The 15,925-nt window shown below is 42.4% G+C and overlaps 2 protein-coding genes across 4 annotated transcripts in view; both read right to left on the bottom strand.

Annotated features, from left to right (window-relative positions):
- Positions 1 to 14,705, bottom strand: part of S100A2 (S100 calcium binding protein A2) — a 36,560-nt gene extending 21,855 nt beyond the window's left edge. The window contains exon 1 of one of the 2 annotated variants that reach the window (XM_051994035.1): positions 14,620 to 14,705. The gene's annotated coding sequence lies outside the window, so the exon portion shown is untranslated. Of the gene's footprint in view, positions 1 to 8,051; positions 8,144 to 14,619 lie in introns of those variants that run through there. The other variant, XM_051994033.1, reaches the window with a different exon arrangement.
- On the bottom strand, positions 5,883 to 14,718 carry S100A16 (S100 calcium binding protein A16). 2 transcript variants are annotated; one of them, XM_051994030.1, is made up of 3 exons: positions 14,620 to 14,718; positions 7,085 to 7,258; positions 5,883 to 6,597 (listed from the first exon to the last, which is right to left on the bottom strand). In XM_051994030.1, the coding sequence occupies exons 2-3, from the start codon at positions 7,238 to 7,240 to the stop codon at positions 6,439 to 6,441; spliced, it is 315 nt and encodes a 104-aa protein (XP_051849990.1). In that variant the 5' UTR covers positions 7,241 to 7,258; positions 14,620 to 14,718; the 3' UTR covers positions 5,883 to 6,438. The 2 variants fall into 2 exon arrangements, with proteins under 2 accessions (XP_051849990.1, XP_051849989.1); XM_051994029.1 differs by lacking the exon at positions 14,620 to 14,718 and adding an exon at positions 8,052 to 8,150.
- Positions 14,719 to 15,925: the final 1,207 nt, after the last annotated feature.

Raw genomic sequence — 15,925 nt, 5'->3', positions numbered from 1 at the left:
ACTAAGTTTGCCTTGACAGTGGACTACCAAATAGTGTATCAGCTTTTATAAATGGAATTTTCTTTCTATTTCTTGCTGCTGGATTTTGTTGGTAATATATAGAAATACTGATGATTTATGTTTGTTTTATATCTTGAACTTTACTAAAGTTGTTGATTTTTTCACCCAGTTTTAAGTTGATTCACAGGGATTCTCCAAGTATGCCATCATATCATCTACAAAGAGTTATAATTTTGTTTCCTCATTGCCTATTCTAATTTATTCAATTTCTTCTCTTATTGCTATAGTTAGCATTTCTAGTATAATATTGAATATTGTGGTGATAATGGGTGATATTTAACTTCATTTCTGATCTTATTGGGAATGCATCTAACTTATACATTATGCATTCTTGATTCTATTCCATCTTTCCCAGATTGACCTTACTCTCTTTTCTTGCAATGTAAAAAACCAACAAAGTTTTCCCTATTCTTAAAAAACTCTCACTTGGTTTTATTCTTTCCCTTAACAATCATCCTATATTTTTCCTTCCTTTCTCAACTAAACCATAAAAAAATCTGCCTATACTCCATGCTTTCAGTTCCTCTCCTCTTATATAGATATATGTGTATATAAATATACAATGTATATTTAATATGTACTTTATATACATATAAATTGTGATGTTATAGTAAAATACATAATATATACCTATATAATATATATGTATAATATATAGTGTGTTTATATATCTATATATGCATACATGCACATATTTCTATCTAGAATTAATCACTAAATGTGTGACCTCAGTCAAACTGAGGCCTGTTGAAGGATTTAGCTTAAAAAGACCAAGGTCTCCCACTGCATCTAGGGCCATCTCCAGGGATCCTGATCTCTATCTGGCCCCTGGACCCAGATGGCTCTGGAGGAGAGAGTGAGGCAGGTGACTTTGCATAGCACTCCCTCACTTAAATCCAATTCACTTGCATATCATGGCATCCCCTCCCTGATGTCATGGACTTCTTCAAGAATGTAGGCCAAGGTTAGCTAAGTGGTGCAGTGGATAAAGTACCAGCCCTGAAGTCAGGAGGACCTGAGTTCAAATCTGGTCTTAGACACTTAACACTTCCTAGCTGTGTGACCCTGGGTAAGTCACTTAACTGCAATTGCCTCAGCAAAAAAAAAAAAAGAAAGAAAGAAAGAAATGTAGGACAAGCAACAATATACACATATATAAATATATACACATGTGCACACACAGGATATGTGTGTGTATATATATATATGTGCTCATATAAATATGTTACATGTGTTTTTATATGTGCATATACATACATATATACGTGTTTGTATGTGTAGGAGTGTGTGTGTGTAAGCAACTAGTGGGCATAGTGAATAGAGTGCCAGACCTGGAGTCAGGAGGATTCATCTTCCTGAATTCAAAACCAACCTCAGACACTTACTATGTGATCCCTGGGCAAGTCACTTAATCCTGTTTGCCTCAGTTTCCTCATCTGTAAAATGAGCTGGAGAAGGAAATGGCATCTCTGCCAAGAAAATCCCAAATAGAATCATAGAGAATTAGACACAACTGAATGATAAATATATAGTTTCCCCCACTAGATTATTCTGCCTTGAAGGCAGAAACATTCTCATTTTCCTCTTTCTACCTGTAGCACCTCACACAGTAAATATTTAATAAATGTTTAATGAGAAAATGAGTCACTGAATGGTTGGGTTAGTGAGTAGGTAGGTAAGTAAATGTTATAGTAGTTCAAGTCCTGAGCAATTGACTGAATTTGTGCACTAAAAATTTCTTTCGCCATACTATTTAAAAAAAAAAAAGAAAGAAAAAGAAAGACATCTCTTCCCTTTGTTCTCAAGCTACAGTTACTGTATCCTAAATCACCAATCTACCTCTCCTACTTTTGGTGGCCTTTTGCCTTCTTTTCCTCCCTAACTATTCTTCAAAGGTCTCTATACATTTTCCCAGCTTGAACTATCATTTCCATGACTATATGTCCATCTGTCTAGTCCACCTTTCCCAAGTCATTATTTATCTACTACTGACTACAGGACTAATTTCTATCTTCTTAGACAATTTTAGTAGCTGGCTTGAATTTCTGCTTTTCCCAATATGATTCTAATACCTACACCAACAATGAACTGAGGCCTTTGATCTCAAAGCTTCTCACTTGCCTGCATTCAGAATTGTAGAGGCATGGTTTCCATGATGTCCATGGTTAGCTAACACAATTTCCTACTCAATGCACAATTCCTCTCTCCAGCATCCCTAGCAGTAGTTATCCCATTCAATTCTATTGACTTTTTTCTTCCCTCCACATGAATCATACATCTTCAGTCTCATCACATTTCTCTATTCTGCCTCAGTGCTACTGAACATGTTCCCCTATTCCAACTACATCTTTCTAATTTTTTCACTCTCCATATTCATGAAACTAGCACAAGTCTTCTTATTAACCACTGCCAGAATAATCTTCAATGATAATAGGAATAATAGCAACTGTTATTTATGTAAGACTGGCAGGCTGATCTCTCTTAAAAATTCTTCCCAGGCAGTGTAATATAATAAGGAATCCTGGAGTTAGAACTGGAAATGAACAGAGTTTGCAATTTTGTGACTCTGAGCAAGTCATTTAAGCTTTTCTAAGCCTCACTTTATCCATCTATAAAATGGAGATAATAATACTTACAGTCCTTAGCCTTTCAGGGCTGTTGTGAGGATCAAATGAATAATTTGTGTTAAATTGTTTTATGAACCTTAAAGTGCTAAAAATTATAAGCTATTATAACCATTCAAAAACGTTTAGTGACTCCTCATTTCCTAAGTCTAAACACCTACCTACCTTCCTCAGCCATCTCCCATCTGTCCTAATATACCCATCAATTTTATAGGTCAATACTTCAAGAACTATAATCTGTCTATATAGTTTTAAAGAGTTACCTGAGGCTCAGAAAAACTTAAATGACTTACCTTTGGTCACACGGCCAGTATCAGAAGAGGAAATTTGGATCCAGCTCTTTCCTAACTCCAAATTTGGCACTTTAACTAGTAGGCTTGGATACCTCTAATCACACCCTATTTCTATCTGTTCCTGAATATTGACACCCCTCCTCCACTCTGGTTAGGCAAGTATCTTCACTGTTCCTAGAAGATGTCATGTCTAAGCCACCTTTAAGCTTTCCTTTGTGTCTTGTCATGTCATTCATTCAACAAATATTTATTGAACAACTACTGAGGGTTAGCAGCTGTATTATTCTCTCTCTTCTCATCTTCTCCTCCACTAGGAGCTTCACTGAATTTGAAAAGGACCTGGGTTCAGATATACCAGGTCTGTCATTTGTTACCTATGTAAACTGTGACAAGTCACTTACTTTTTACAAGTCACTTACTTTTCATACAAAGTCCAACTTCTCTAAACTTCAGTAACCTCCTTTGTAAAATAAGAGAATTGGTCCAGATGACTTCCACTTCTGAATTTATAACTTATGGTCAAATATTATTCATGATTTAAGTTCCTTCCCAAATTTCATGTTTTCTATGAGGCATTTCCTCTGACTACACATCCCATAGTAACTTTGTATCAATTTCAATAGTACTGTACAATGTAGTATTTCATTATATATCATTTTGTATTATTTGATCCTGTTCTATGTTTCTTTGTTGTCTCCCCCAACTAAATTGTAACCTCCTCGAAAGCAAGGGCCAGAGCATTGACTTCCACCTTCTCTGTAAACCTTTGCACAAAATAGATGTTCTATAAGTTAATGCTTAGTGGATTGATTGTTGGGTGGCTAAAAGTCAGAAATAAAAAGGCACTGTGTGAGGGATAAATAAAGCTTGAGAGCCAAGGACATATAAGCTTGATAGTGGAAATAGGAGTGGGGAGAGACTATATCTGGGATGAGAGGCTTAGTATCAGAGATGAGGATATAAGTGTGCTTGAGTCAAAGAATAAGTATCAAGAATAGGAGGCTATGCTGGGGTTTGGGGATGTGTCAGGAACAGTATAAGAGATGATGGATAAATGTCAAGAATAGGCAATAAGTGTCAGAAGTGTTAAACCCACAGGATGAGTCTCAGAGGTAAAGAACCTGTATCAGGAACTGAAAGATAAGTGTCAGATAAAAAGATAAGTGTCAGGAATGAGGAATAAGTATGGAATGGAGAGATAATTGTCAGGAATGAGGGATAAATATCAGAGGGATAAGAACTGAGTGAAGAAATAATTGTAGGCACAAGAGATAACATTAAGGATGTAGATAAGTATCAAAGATGTTAAAATGGGTAAGGAAGTGGGGGGTGGGGAGGAAAAACAGGGCATCTTAGGAATGGAGACACACGCATCAAAAGATAATCAGTTTCAAATTTGGGGGAAATTCCCAAATTGAGAGGTAAAGGTCAAAAGTGGGGTGGTCAGGGAATAAGTATCAAGGATGGCAAATAAATTCCAAGTTTTTAGATGAGTACAGAATCAGCATAGATAGCAATAGTGGATCATTTCAGGCTTGGATTTAGGAAGATTTATTAGATAGAGTTATTTACCATTAGTCACACCTTGCTTCTTAATAAATCCAAGAAACCCAAAAAACAGAAAAAAAAAATCCCACCTCTTACCCTTTCTAGCTACCTTACCCTGACAAATTATCTAATCACTATCTGCTTCAAGTCACTTCCTGTGACTTCTAAATCACTGGTTGCTATCTGCTTTGACAGAAGTTTCTATGCTGGCAATTCTTCACACACTGATAAAAATGCAAAATTTTTCCTATATTAATGCATTAGAGAAATGTGTCAAGATAATGTGGGATGAACATAGGGGATGGACAATAGGTTAAAAGTTGGATGGGTCATGATCTCAGCTATAGGAGGTAAATTTCAGGTTTGAGAGAATAAATTTCAGGTATGAGAGGAAAATGCTGAGCTAAGTGCCAAGGATCAGGATTAAATGCTGGGCTTCAGATTTAAGTGACAAAATGGAGTGTAGCTATAACATTATCTCAGGGCAAAAAAGTGGAAGAGACCTGGGGATAGTTGCTTTACAAAATCTTGAAAAGTCATCCTAAGTATCCTCCTGTCTCTATTCTCATTCCTGATCTAGGAGACACCACTGAATTTCATTTAGAAGTATTTCCTTTGGAAAGAAAAAAGAAATAACTGAGAGGAGTTGAGTCATTAACTTAACGGGCCTCCATTTCCTTTATCTATAAAATGGGATAGTTCCTACCATGTCTAATTTCCTAGAATGATTGTAAGAAGCAAATGTTAAAAGTGTATGGGAAAGTGTGAAGTACTATAGGAGGAGTGCAAGGAGGTATATATATTTAAGTTGTAAAATGTAAGCTATTAAGCAGCAGGGACTATTTTGTTTTGCTTTACTTCCTACATGGTATAGTGAAGAGAATACCTGGCCTAGGGTCAGGAAGAATTCATATCTGACCTCAGACACGTAATAGTTGTGTAACCCTGAGCAAGTCACTTTATCTTGTCTGCCTCAGTTCTTCATCTGGAAAATAATCTGGAAAAGGAAAAGGCAAGCCACTCTAGTATATTTGCCAAGAAACCCCCAAATAGGGTCACAGAGAATAGGCCACAATGAAAACAACTGAACAACATGTCCCAGTTCATAGAACAATAATTGGCAAATAATAACTCCTTAATAAATGCTTATTGAAAGAATGAATGAATAAATGTGTAGTCCAAGACATATGGTGAAAATCAAGAACTTCTGATTTCTTCAATTCTTCTCAAATAATTGATCAATAAACATTTATTAAGCACACGATGTGGGCCAGACACTGATCTCTCAATTACTTATCTCTCAGAGCTCTCTTTCTGATCTTACTCAGGAATTCAGGAACATTAATGAGGAGGAGAGTTGAACCAAAAGGAAATGGGGAAATTTAATGAGTGACACAGGGGTACAAGGATGAAGGGGGTTTAGACTCCAAATCCAGCTTTTATTGCAGAATGTTAGATGAAGGGAGGCAGAAGCCTCTGCTGGGGTCTTTAATGGACCAAGGGGCAGGGAGTCCCCCACCACCAGATGTTCCTTTGTCCCCACTTCACTGGAGACAGAGTTTAGGAATAACTCGATGCTGCTCACATCAAAGATGCCTCAAGTATTCAAAGGCTCCAACTCAGAGCAACTCCGGAGGAGGAGACCCAGAGACTGTTTCAGCTGAAAACAGAGTAGGGAAAGGAGAGGAGGAGATGGACAAAGTGGCAAAAGGGGAAGGGACTCTGAGACTCCCCATGGGGGTCCCCTGGATATCTCAACCACTCCCAGTTCATTAGGAATGAGAAGAGTCGATGGGGAAAAGGAAAAGGTGGGAAAGAATGGGACCTGGAAGAAGACTGGAGCCTAAATTATTGAAGTCCAAGGCCAAAATGCCTTGGTGTGATGGGGAGGGGAGAGGAGAAAAAAGGGGTTGCTAGCCAGAGGTCTGCTGTTCTTGCTGGCGTATGAGGTTGGCAATTGGGCTGGTGATCCCTCCTATCAAGGTCCAGTACTCATCAAAGCTAATGCGGCCATCATGATTGGCATCCAGGTTCTGGATGAGCTTGTCAGCTGCCTTCCTGTTTCCCGTGTCCTAGTAATGAGGAAATGGTCAGTAAGATTAGGGAAGAGTCAGTAACAAAGGATCACTGGGGATTGGGGAACAAGCTGGGCGGCCAAGGCAGAGATATAGGGGCCGAAGGCAATGGGCAATAAGGGAAGGAGCACTGGATTTGGACAGCGGGCATATCTACTATCTGTGTGCCCTTGACCTAATTATTTTCTCTCCCCCAAGCCTCAGTTTCCTTATCTGTCAAATGAGGAGACTGGACTAGATGACTGTCCAGTCTATTGCAGCTTAGAATGTTTGAGGCTATCATTCAACTGAGACTGCAGTCACTTATCACCTCCCACCTCCGCCTCCCCCTTCCCCCGCAGAGATTTCAAAACAAAGGAAGGTCTGTCCACCGGCTCTACTCCAGGGCTCCTGGGCACACAGCCCACAGCCCTCTGGGAAATTTCCCTGTGGGTGAAGGGGGAGGGGTGGGGGGGGTAGACTGGAAAGGGGTCCAATCCCTTACTGTCAACATGTGGTTGAGTTCTTTCTGCAGCATTTTTCGGAAACTGCTCTTGCTGATCTTGTTCCGAACCAGGCTGTGCTTGGGTACGTATTTGTAAAAGTTGACCACCAGGACTTGGATTGCCTGTTCCAGCTCTGTATAGCAATCCTCAGCCATCTCACCTGCTCAAAGCTCCTTAATAAAAGGAGCGGGCTTAATTAAGGAAAGGAGCTCCTCCAGGCCTCTGCTCTCCCAGGATCTCTCTCAGCCCACCCACTCCGACCCCACCAAGGAGAGGAGGTAAGAGAGTACTCCCTGACCCTGGGAACAGAGGGAAGGCTGGGTGTAGGGGCTCAGATCTGGAATGAGAATTATGTGGCTCCCCCATTCCAGGTGTTTCTCCCATCCAACCGCCCAGACAAGTTCTTCTAGTCCCTCCCCAGCCTCAGGCCTAAGACTAGGAGCATAGCAGAACCCCAACAGTAAGAGAGGCTCCCGTGGGAAGAGAGTCTGACTGTAATTGACAGCCCCTCCCAATCCCACACCCTGGCCCCTCCTAGGTATCCTCTGACCCCTCCCACCTACACCTTCGGGGATTAGAGACCCTCTTCCTATCATTCCCCCAACCCAAATTCTGATTGCAATAACTTTCCCAATTCAACACATACCTTCCCGGGACTGGACTTGCAAAGAGACCCTTTCTTCCTTTAATCCCCGTCCAGAGTAGAACAGCCCACCCCAATTTCACACACACACACACACACACACACACACACACACACACACACTCACTCACTCACAGAGGGAACCACAGGGGCACACAGCTGCAGCCACCCACCGCTGGCTCTCTCCGGCCCTTCCCAGCTAGACAGGCCGCGCACTCCATGGTGCCCCATGGCACAGACTCACCCAGAATCTAAGAATCTCAGCATTAGAAGGGATCCCCCCTCCCGCACCTTCCCCTCAGGTCGTCCAGCTTAACACGTACCTGAGCAACAATCCCCAACAGGTGGTTATCCAAACTCTTCAGGAAGATCTCTAACAAGCTGGGACCTCCTCTCTCTTTAAGCAGCCCCCTCCAAGCTGGCCCTAGCTCACAACTCTCCGCCCAGGCCCCAGTTCTGGGAAGCCTCTCGTTACTCGAAACGGAGCCAAGCTCTTTCTTCAGACCCAATCCCTCCGTTCCTCGGCCGGGCACACCCAGCCTTAGCCACTCCGCTCCAGCTGTTCTAGGACATCACTCTTAAGCCACCACAATTCTGCTTCCTCCCCACAGTCCGGAGTGCAGGACATACGCACATCCCAACAGAATAGAGTCTCCTGAATAACAGGATATGAGGGAAGGTGTAGTGAGTGGGGGATGGGAGGGGGTGGCGGGCAGGATCTGCCCTATGATTCACCACCCATGCCCAAGTTAATCCAATAATTCAGCACAAGCCCACATAATAATAACTGACATTTACAGGATGTTTGCAAAGCGCTTCAGGTATATTTTCTTCTTTGAACCCCACAACAACTCGTAAATTAGAGACTATCATGATTATCTTCCCTTTCTTTAAAAAAAAAAAAAAATGAGGAAACTGAGCTAAAGAAAGTGAAGTGATTTGGCCTATGGTTAAACAGTCACTGTCAGGGGTGGATCTGAACTCAGCTCATCCTCATTCTTAAATCTAACATTCTAGCCACTGAGCTGTTCCATCGCCCTAATATTTGGAGGAAAGTAATCATAATGATAATAATTAGTACTCAGAGGTTTATAAAATGCCTTCCTCACAAACACTCTATACAAACCTTCACTATAACCCGTTTTTCACTTCTGTTTTGTATGTTGTCTTCCCTTAAAATGTAAGCTCCTTTAAGACTGAGGCTATCTTTCTTTTTATTTGTACTTGTGCTCAAAGATCTTAGCACAGTGACTGGTGCAGGGTAAGCCCTTAAAAGTGATTGGTGCCTACCCACCATTCTCATTTTACAAAAAAGGAAACTGAGGCTCAGAGAGAGTAAGTAGTTTGTCCAAAGTCACATATCAAATAAATGTCAGACCTTTTATTTCTTCTCCTTTCCTCTCCTCTCAGGTGAGTTGGAAGGTAGAGAATAGTAGACTGGAGACATCTCAGTTTCAGGGTCTAAATACCCATCCTTACCTGCCATTCATTTTCCAAGATTCCTTCCTGGAATCTAAAATAGATGATACCAGTTTACAGATCCTCTGACTGGGACCATTCCGATGCTTCTTGAACATCTATGCATTAATGAAGCCCTCTTCCTGACACTCCTGCCTGTTTTTAGATAATTAAATTGCCCTCATTGTCCAGTCTAGGCCTACTGATTAACTCCCCATGCCTGGTAGGGAGGAAAATAGGGTTTCAAGCAAGGATGCAAGCTCAGAAGCAAAGCTCTTCTGGCATCCTCACTCTGCTCCAGCCCGAATACCTCTTCCACTCCTGCTTCCTTGGTTTTCCTTATGCCAACAGCAGCCATTTTTTTCCAAACCAAAACTTGGAACATAAAGTCTGACAAAAGACATTTTGCAGAATTCTCTCTGATCTCATCAGTTCCCATGGGCTCAATGATTACATCTAGGCAGATGATTTCCAGATCTCTCTTTTCAGCCTTGGTCTCCTGATCTCCAGTATTGTATCAGTAACTGCATATTAAACATTTTCCAATTAGATGCCCCATAAAAAAATCAACACAAAAAACCTTCAGAATTCAATATTTTTAACTCAAAATGTCCAAAATGTAACTAAATTATCTTCCCCCCCACCAAAAAAAAAAAAAAAACCTTCATCATTCTTTGTAACTTTCCTGTTTCTTCAAAGTCACCAACCATGACCTTAGTTACAGAGGTTCTCAGCTCGTGAGTCATCATCTACTCTTCCCTGTCTAATTTAATATTGCTGTATCAATCCATCATTAGGTCTTACAGATGTTACCTCCACCCCTCTCAAATCTGACCCTTTCTCTCCACTCACACCACAACCATCCTAGGACAAATCCTCATCCCCTCTCACCTGGGCTAATGCAATAGCCCCATAATTGATTTCCTTGCCTGAAATTCTCACTCTTTCTAATTCATCCTCTACTCAAGTGCCAAAGTGATATTCCTAAAAGACCAGTCACTTCCTTGCTTAAAAAGCTCCAGTGGCTTTCTAGTCCCCCTGGGATAAAATACAAGTTCCTCTTAATGCCCTTGGCAGAAATGGCTCCAGCCTGCTTTTCCAACCTTATTACACATTATCCCCCTGCCTAAATTCTATGATCCAGCCAAATTTAACTTACTGCTCTTCTTCACACCCCTGTTCTTTGCACAGTCAATTCCCTATGTCTCACCTCTCCTCTTCACCTCTATCTCTTAGAATCCTTAAGCTTCTTTCAAAAGTCACCTCCTATGAGGCCTGATTCCCCTTAGTTACTAATGCCTCCTCCCAAAGGAATTATTTACTTTGTACATATCTCATTGTCTCCCTGGAGAGAACATTAGCTGCTTGAAGACAGAATCTATCTCATTTTGGTTCTTTTATCCCCAACATCTAGCATGGTATTTAGAACATAATTATTAAGAATTCATAAAAGTCTGTAGACTGATTGATTATAAATACACTTTCTTTTCTTAAAATTGAACCTATCCCGGAAAAGTTAGGATGAGTATAGTTAAAAAAGTCCTCAAGTTACTCTTCTAGTCCAATAACCCCTAACCTTTTTTCTAGCTGAATACTATCACCAGTCCACAGTGATCCTGCTTCCCCAGTCCTGAACTCCCGCAACATTTATTTTTCAAGATAACTGCTCCCACATTTCACCACATACCACCTCCTGCTATTAGTAGTTATTAACATGCACTGTCTTGTCTCCCCAGGTTAGAAACTCCTTGAAAGCAGAAATGGGGAATTTGTATTCCTCATGCTTAATATAGTGCCCCCCCCCAAAGAAGTGTTTGTGAAGTGGAAAATTATGCCTTTGGCCCCCACTCCTTTCAAGTTCTGACCACCAGTGTTCTAGGTCGTAGACCATCATTTGGGACCTGATAAGCGCTAATGAGCATGGATGTTTAAGTGACTTTTATGAAAGAAAGTGTGGGTGGAGGGGGAAGGAATAGGGCAGACAAGGGCTTTCTTGCCTCCACTGGGATCCCACTTTTCTTAGATCATAGGATTTGGAGCTGGAGTTCTTGGAGATCACTTAGTCCAATCAACCCATTTTATAGATGAGGTAACTGAGGCCCAAAGAAAGGCAAGTCAATTGGCCAGGATCACATAGATGAAAAATTATAGAACAAAGATTCAAAGTCAGGTTTCTAACCTACTCTTTCTTTTATACCACATTATTTCCATGAAGAGTTAGCTCATGTGCTCCTTCTTCTATCAAGTCTCTCCTGATCCTTCCAGCCAGAACAACTGTCCTTCCTTTGATATTTGCTCCTATCACATTACAGTATGTAAAAAATTCACTTGGACATGTGTCATTCCTCCTACCAGATTGGAATCTACAGGTCAGGAACCTTAGCTTATATATCTTTGTATCATACATACACACCCTGTCCCAAACAGTGTCCTGTATGCAGTAAGATAAATAAATAGAATAAAATAAAAACAGAAATTTGTTGGATGAAATTGAACAGAACTGGAGTGGTCATTGCCTCCTTTTCTCCCCACTATCTTCCTTAGCTCCTTTCCACAAACCCTTAGAGTCTGAATTCAGTTAGGAAAAAAGATGTGCTAAGAGATGAATGTGAGTTTAGGGATAGAGAAGGTATCCAGGAAGTAGGAAGGATTCAGTTTAATATTTATGTCTCAAAGAACAGCTGCATGATTGGCCCTTCTCCTGAGAAGATGAGACCAATCTAGCCTGTGCCCCCAGAAAAACAGAGATGTAGAAGTTGCAAGAGGATTGAGGATCAAGCCTGTTCCCAGACAAGTTCCACACAAGAACATTGGAAAGAATCAAATCCTATAGAAACAGTATCCCAGACTTCAGTATGCCACAGAAACAGTATCCCACAGAAATCAGTTTCCCAAAGGAGGAGGAGACAGAGAAGGGGAGGGAGAGACACACGATTTTATCTCCTCTAGTCTACCCAGCTTCCAACCCCCCTTTCCTTCCTTCCTTTCTTCCTCATGGTATTTCTTAATGCAGAAAGGTTTTATTCAGTCCTCCCTACGGCTGCCTAGCAATGGATAAAAGGAATGCAAAGATTGAAAGAGGGCTGTTGGTGCTGAAAGATCTGGCTCCTCCGTCCCCACTAAATCTCTGAGACATGCTGAGAAGCCATTTTCCTTGGGTTGCTGCTCTTTGCCCCTTGGTCTCATGTACTGTTCACAGCATCCATCCCAATCTTCTCTGATATCCCCCCCAAAAAATCTTTCCACCCCCATTCCCTATGTAAAATGGGCAACTCAGGAGATAGCATCTGAAAAAATGCCTAGAGATCCTCAGAGTGGAGACATGCAAGACATCATTACCTTCTCTTCTCCCCTGGGGGTGGCAGACTGGCTGGGCCACTCAGCCCATCCCAAACCATCTCCATGCACCCACCTCTCTCTCCCATTCCACTGCCGCCCCCGCTTTAACTCTGCTGACCCCACCCTCCTGCTGGTTCCACCCCCTTTTGAAGAATCCTAAAACAGAACAAATGAGAGAAAAAAATGTCCAGGCTAATCACACAACCTCCTTCCTACAGGAGGATGTGCAGAGGATGCATCCAGCATTGACTTTGCTATTTGGTGGGGTTTCTGGTGTGTCCTCCAGGTGAAAGAGGTTCTGATCTGTATCAGGCCACTGGACCCAGATGGCTCTGGAGGGGAAAGTGAGGGAGGTGACCTTGCACAGCCCTCCCTCACTTCAATCCCACTCCCTTGCATGTTATGGCGTAACCTCCCTGAGGTCATGGTCCTCTTCCAGAAAGGACAAACAATAATAATAATAATAATAATAACTCCAGGTGGAGGGGGAAGTGGAGAAGCTTTGAGAGTCAGTGGGGCAGGATGAAATAGAGTTTAGAAATAGAATCCAATTCAGAAATTCCTCCACATGGACAGAGAAATCTGAGTAGGAAATCTCTCATGAGGGTCTCTCAATCTATTAATACAATCATTGCCATGTAGGTTGATTTACCTGCTCCCATTCCCTCCCCTACCTCTCCTATTATGTTCACAGCCCCACCCCAAGACTTGCTGACTTCTCCAAAAAGACCAAATTATACATACACATACACATTTCCCTGGAACTCCTGCTACTCCTCTAGTCTCTTTCCCTCCCTTTCCTCTTTCCCCTCCCCCCCAAAAAATGTGCCTGACTCCACTCATGCCAGCTATTCTCTTAACCCCTAAGCCCCTTCCCAACCGACTCAGAAATATCAGTTTTCAACAATACTCCTAACTTGTTCCTCCAAACCATCTCTCCCCCTTCCTCCTTCCCCTCTTACCTTTGGCAGCTCACCTTCACTCATTCACCTCTCTAAAACACCTGTGGCAGATTTAGAGTTGCCTTGGCCTGTTCTTCTATATGTCCCTCCCCTCCTACAACCACTCCACCCTTACCCAGTTTTCATTCTAAATCTTAAAGTCAAATTTTTCTCAATATCTCCAAGAACTAAGATGTGCCCTCTGGCCGCTGCCCTTCTCAGACCCTACTGTCCTCCACTGTCAACTCTGACTTATTCCTCCTTCCTCCCTGCTCTATCTTCCTCAGTGTTCTTGCCATCTAGTCCCTCAAATATGGGAGAGTGAGGCCATTCATTCATTTTTTCTGAACTTAAATCTACACACACACACACACACACACACACACACACACACACACACACACACACACACATCCTCTTTTCCTGATCTCTCCAACAACCTAGATACCCATATTATCCCCAAGGTACCCCTGACTGTTGGAATTGGTTGGGAAAGCACTATCTGGTGCTGAGCTGTACAGGTGTGTCCACACCATACAGAGTGGCTCAAGCTGAAACTTGTTTCCTTCCCCAGGCAAAGAAGTCCTAGCTGTTCCTTTCCCCCCTTTCCCCTTTAGCTATCCTGATCCCTTGCACCTCCTCCTGTCACCACTCCCTTCGTGTTTGCCTGCAATAGGCCCTGCCTTTGCCACTCTGGATTTTGTTCATGTCCCCCCAGAAAAGGAATTAAACCCATGCCCAGGGAGTTGGGAGGATTGTGAGGGGATGAGACTTGTTCTGATTTGATTTGGTTTTGCTTTTTCTTCCCCCAGAAATGGACACTGAGGCCTCCTGATCACCACCCTGGTATTCTGGGGATGGATATGATCTGCCTAGACACAGGGTCCTCCCACCTGCCTGGTCCTCCAATAACTTCAACAATGCCCCACTTGGTTCTGCCTCCCTTTTCACCCAAACTTGGCTCTCCCAAAAATAAATTATTAACTCCCTGTTCCCTCCAGGCTAGGTCCTGGTCAGTCCTTCCCTTTCCCCTCCCCCAACCTAACCACCCACTTTTTCCTTTAGCCCCCCTCCATGCAGTTCTTTCCCTTTCTCCCCTCTGACTCTTAACTTCTTCCCTTCTCCCAATGGACCCAAGGTACTCCAGTCTCACCTGCCTCCTCGAGCCTCTTCCTCCAGCGGGTCTCTCTGACCTGACTTCAGGTACAGCCAAGTAGTTCCTAGACCTGCCCAGACTCCTCCCTGATTTCTTCCCAAAGACTCTCCTAACTCCCTTCCTGATTTGTTTGGCTGAGCTGGCTGAGTGGGGATATAGAACGACTTAGCTCAATCTTTACCTGGCCGTAGGGTTGGGCCCTTATTAAAGAGACACACACCTTCTCCCCCCCCCCCCAAAAAAAGGGTGTGTCAGGGAGGCTGGCTCTCTCCCAATTTACCCTCCCTCTTATTCCCCACCTTCTTCATCCCTCCCTGAAGTAACAGAGAAAGGGGTTGTCATCAACCAGCTAGTTCACCTAGGTCATTCAGGGGACTAGTTTCAGGGGCCATAATGCACCCTAGCAGACAGACCAGTTAACATACCAGCCCTGCCCAGCCTAGCCTTGGGCAGGATAGGGACCCAGACTAGCCCTTACATTCCATACCCAAAGTTGGATTCCTTTAGGCTTTGGGCTTCCTGGTCGTTTAGTCAGAGAACCCCTGGAGCCTAGCATTCTGGACCCAACTGGGGATCAACCCAGTCCTCATTTCTCAAAAATCCGGTCTTCCTTCTACAAAGAGTCCCATTCATTTCTACCCTTTTCCTAGACAATTCCTTCCTTTTCTTCATTACCAGCTCCAGGACACCAAATAATTGGGATGGGGTACCTAACTTCCTCTCTTTCCCTACCACACCCAATCTCCCCAGGAAGCAAAAGAGGTAATTGTGGTATTTGGAAGGGGGAACTTTTTTTTTCTGGATTTGGGAAGTGTAGGTTCAAATCCCAGTTCTTCCACTAATAAGCTGTGTGATCTTAGGTAAATTAATTAACATCACAGTGCCTATTTTCTCATCTGCAAAAACGGGAATAATAATACCTCTACTCTCTACCTTACAGGATTGTTGTAGGCGACACATGAGGTAATTAACATAAAGAGCTTTGTAAATTGTAAAGCTATATGGATATCTGTGCATATATGGGTATATATGTATATACATATGCAAGTATGAGTGTATTATGTACATATGCATGTGTGGATATACATATGTACATAATTGTGTACATATGTACATACTTGGATGCATATATTTAAGTAAGCTTTTATTTCCAGAAAAACTGGGACTAGCAATTATGCATCAATAAAATGAGGCCCAGAGGGAAGCCCCCTCAACAAATAATCACCCAGAGGGCTCAAAGCCAAGATAGGAAAGTAGATGTCCTACTGCTAGTCCAAAAGTCATCCTTGTTTAGGCTCAAAGA

The sequence above is a fragment of the Antechinus flavipes genome, chromosome 4 (assembly GCF_016432865.1).
Source record: "Antechinus flavipes isolate AdamAnt ecotype Samford, QLD, Australia chromosome 4, AdamAnt_v2, whole genome shotgun sequence".
Lineage (NCBI taxonomy): Eukaryota > Metazoa > Chordata > Mammalia > Dasyuromorphia > Dasyuridae > Antechinus > Antechinus flavipes.
The sequence above is the reverse complement of the archived record's forward strand: the minus strand, read 5'-3'. Positions and strand labels throughout refer to the sequence as shown.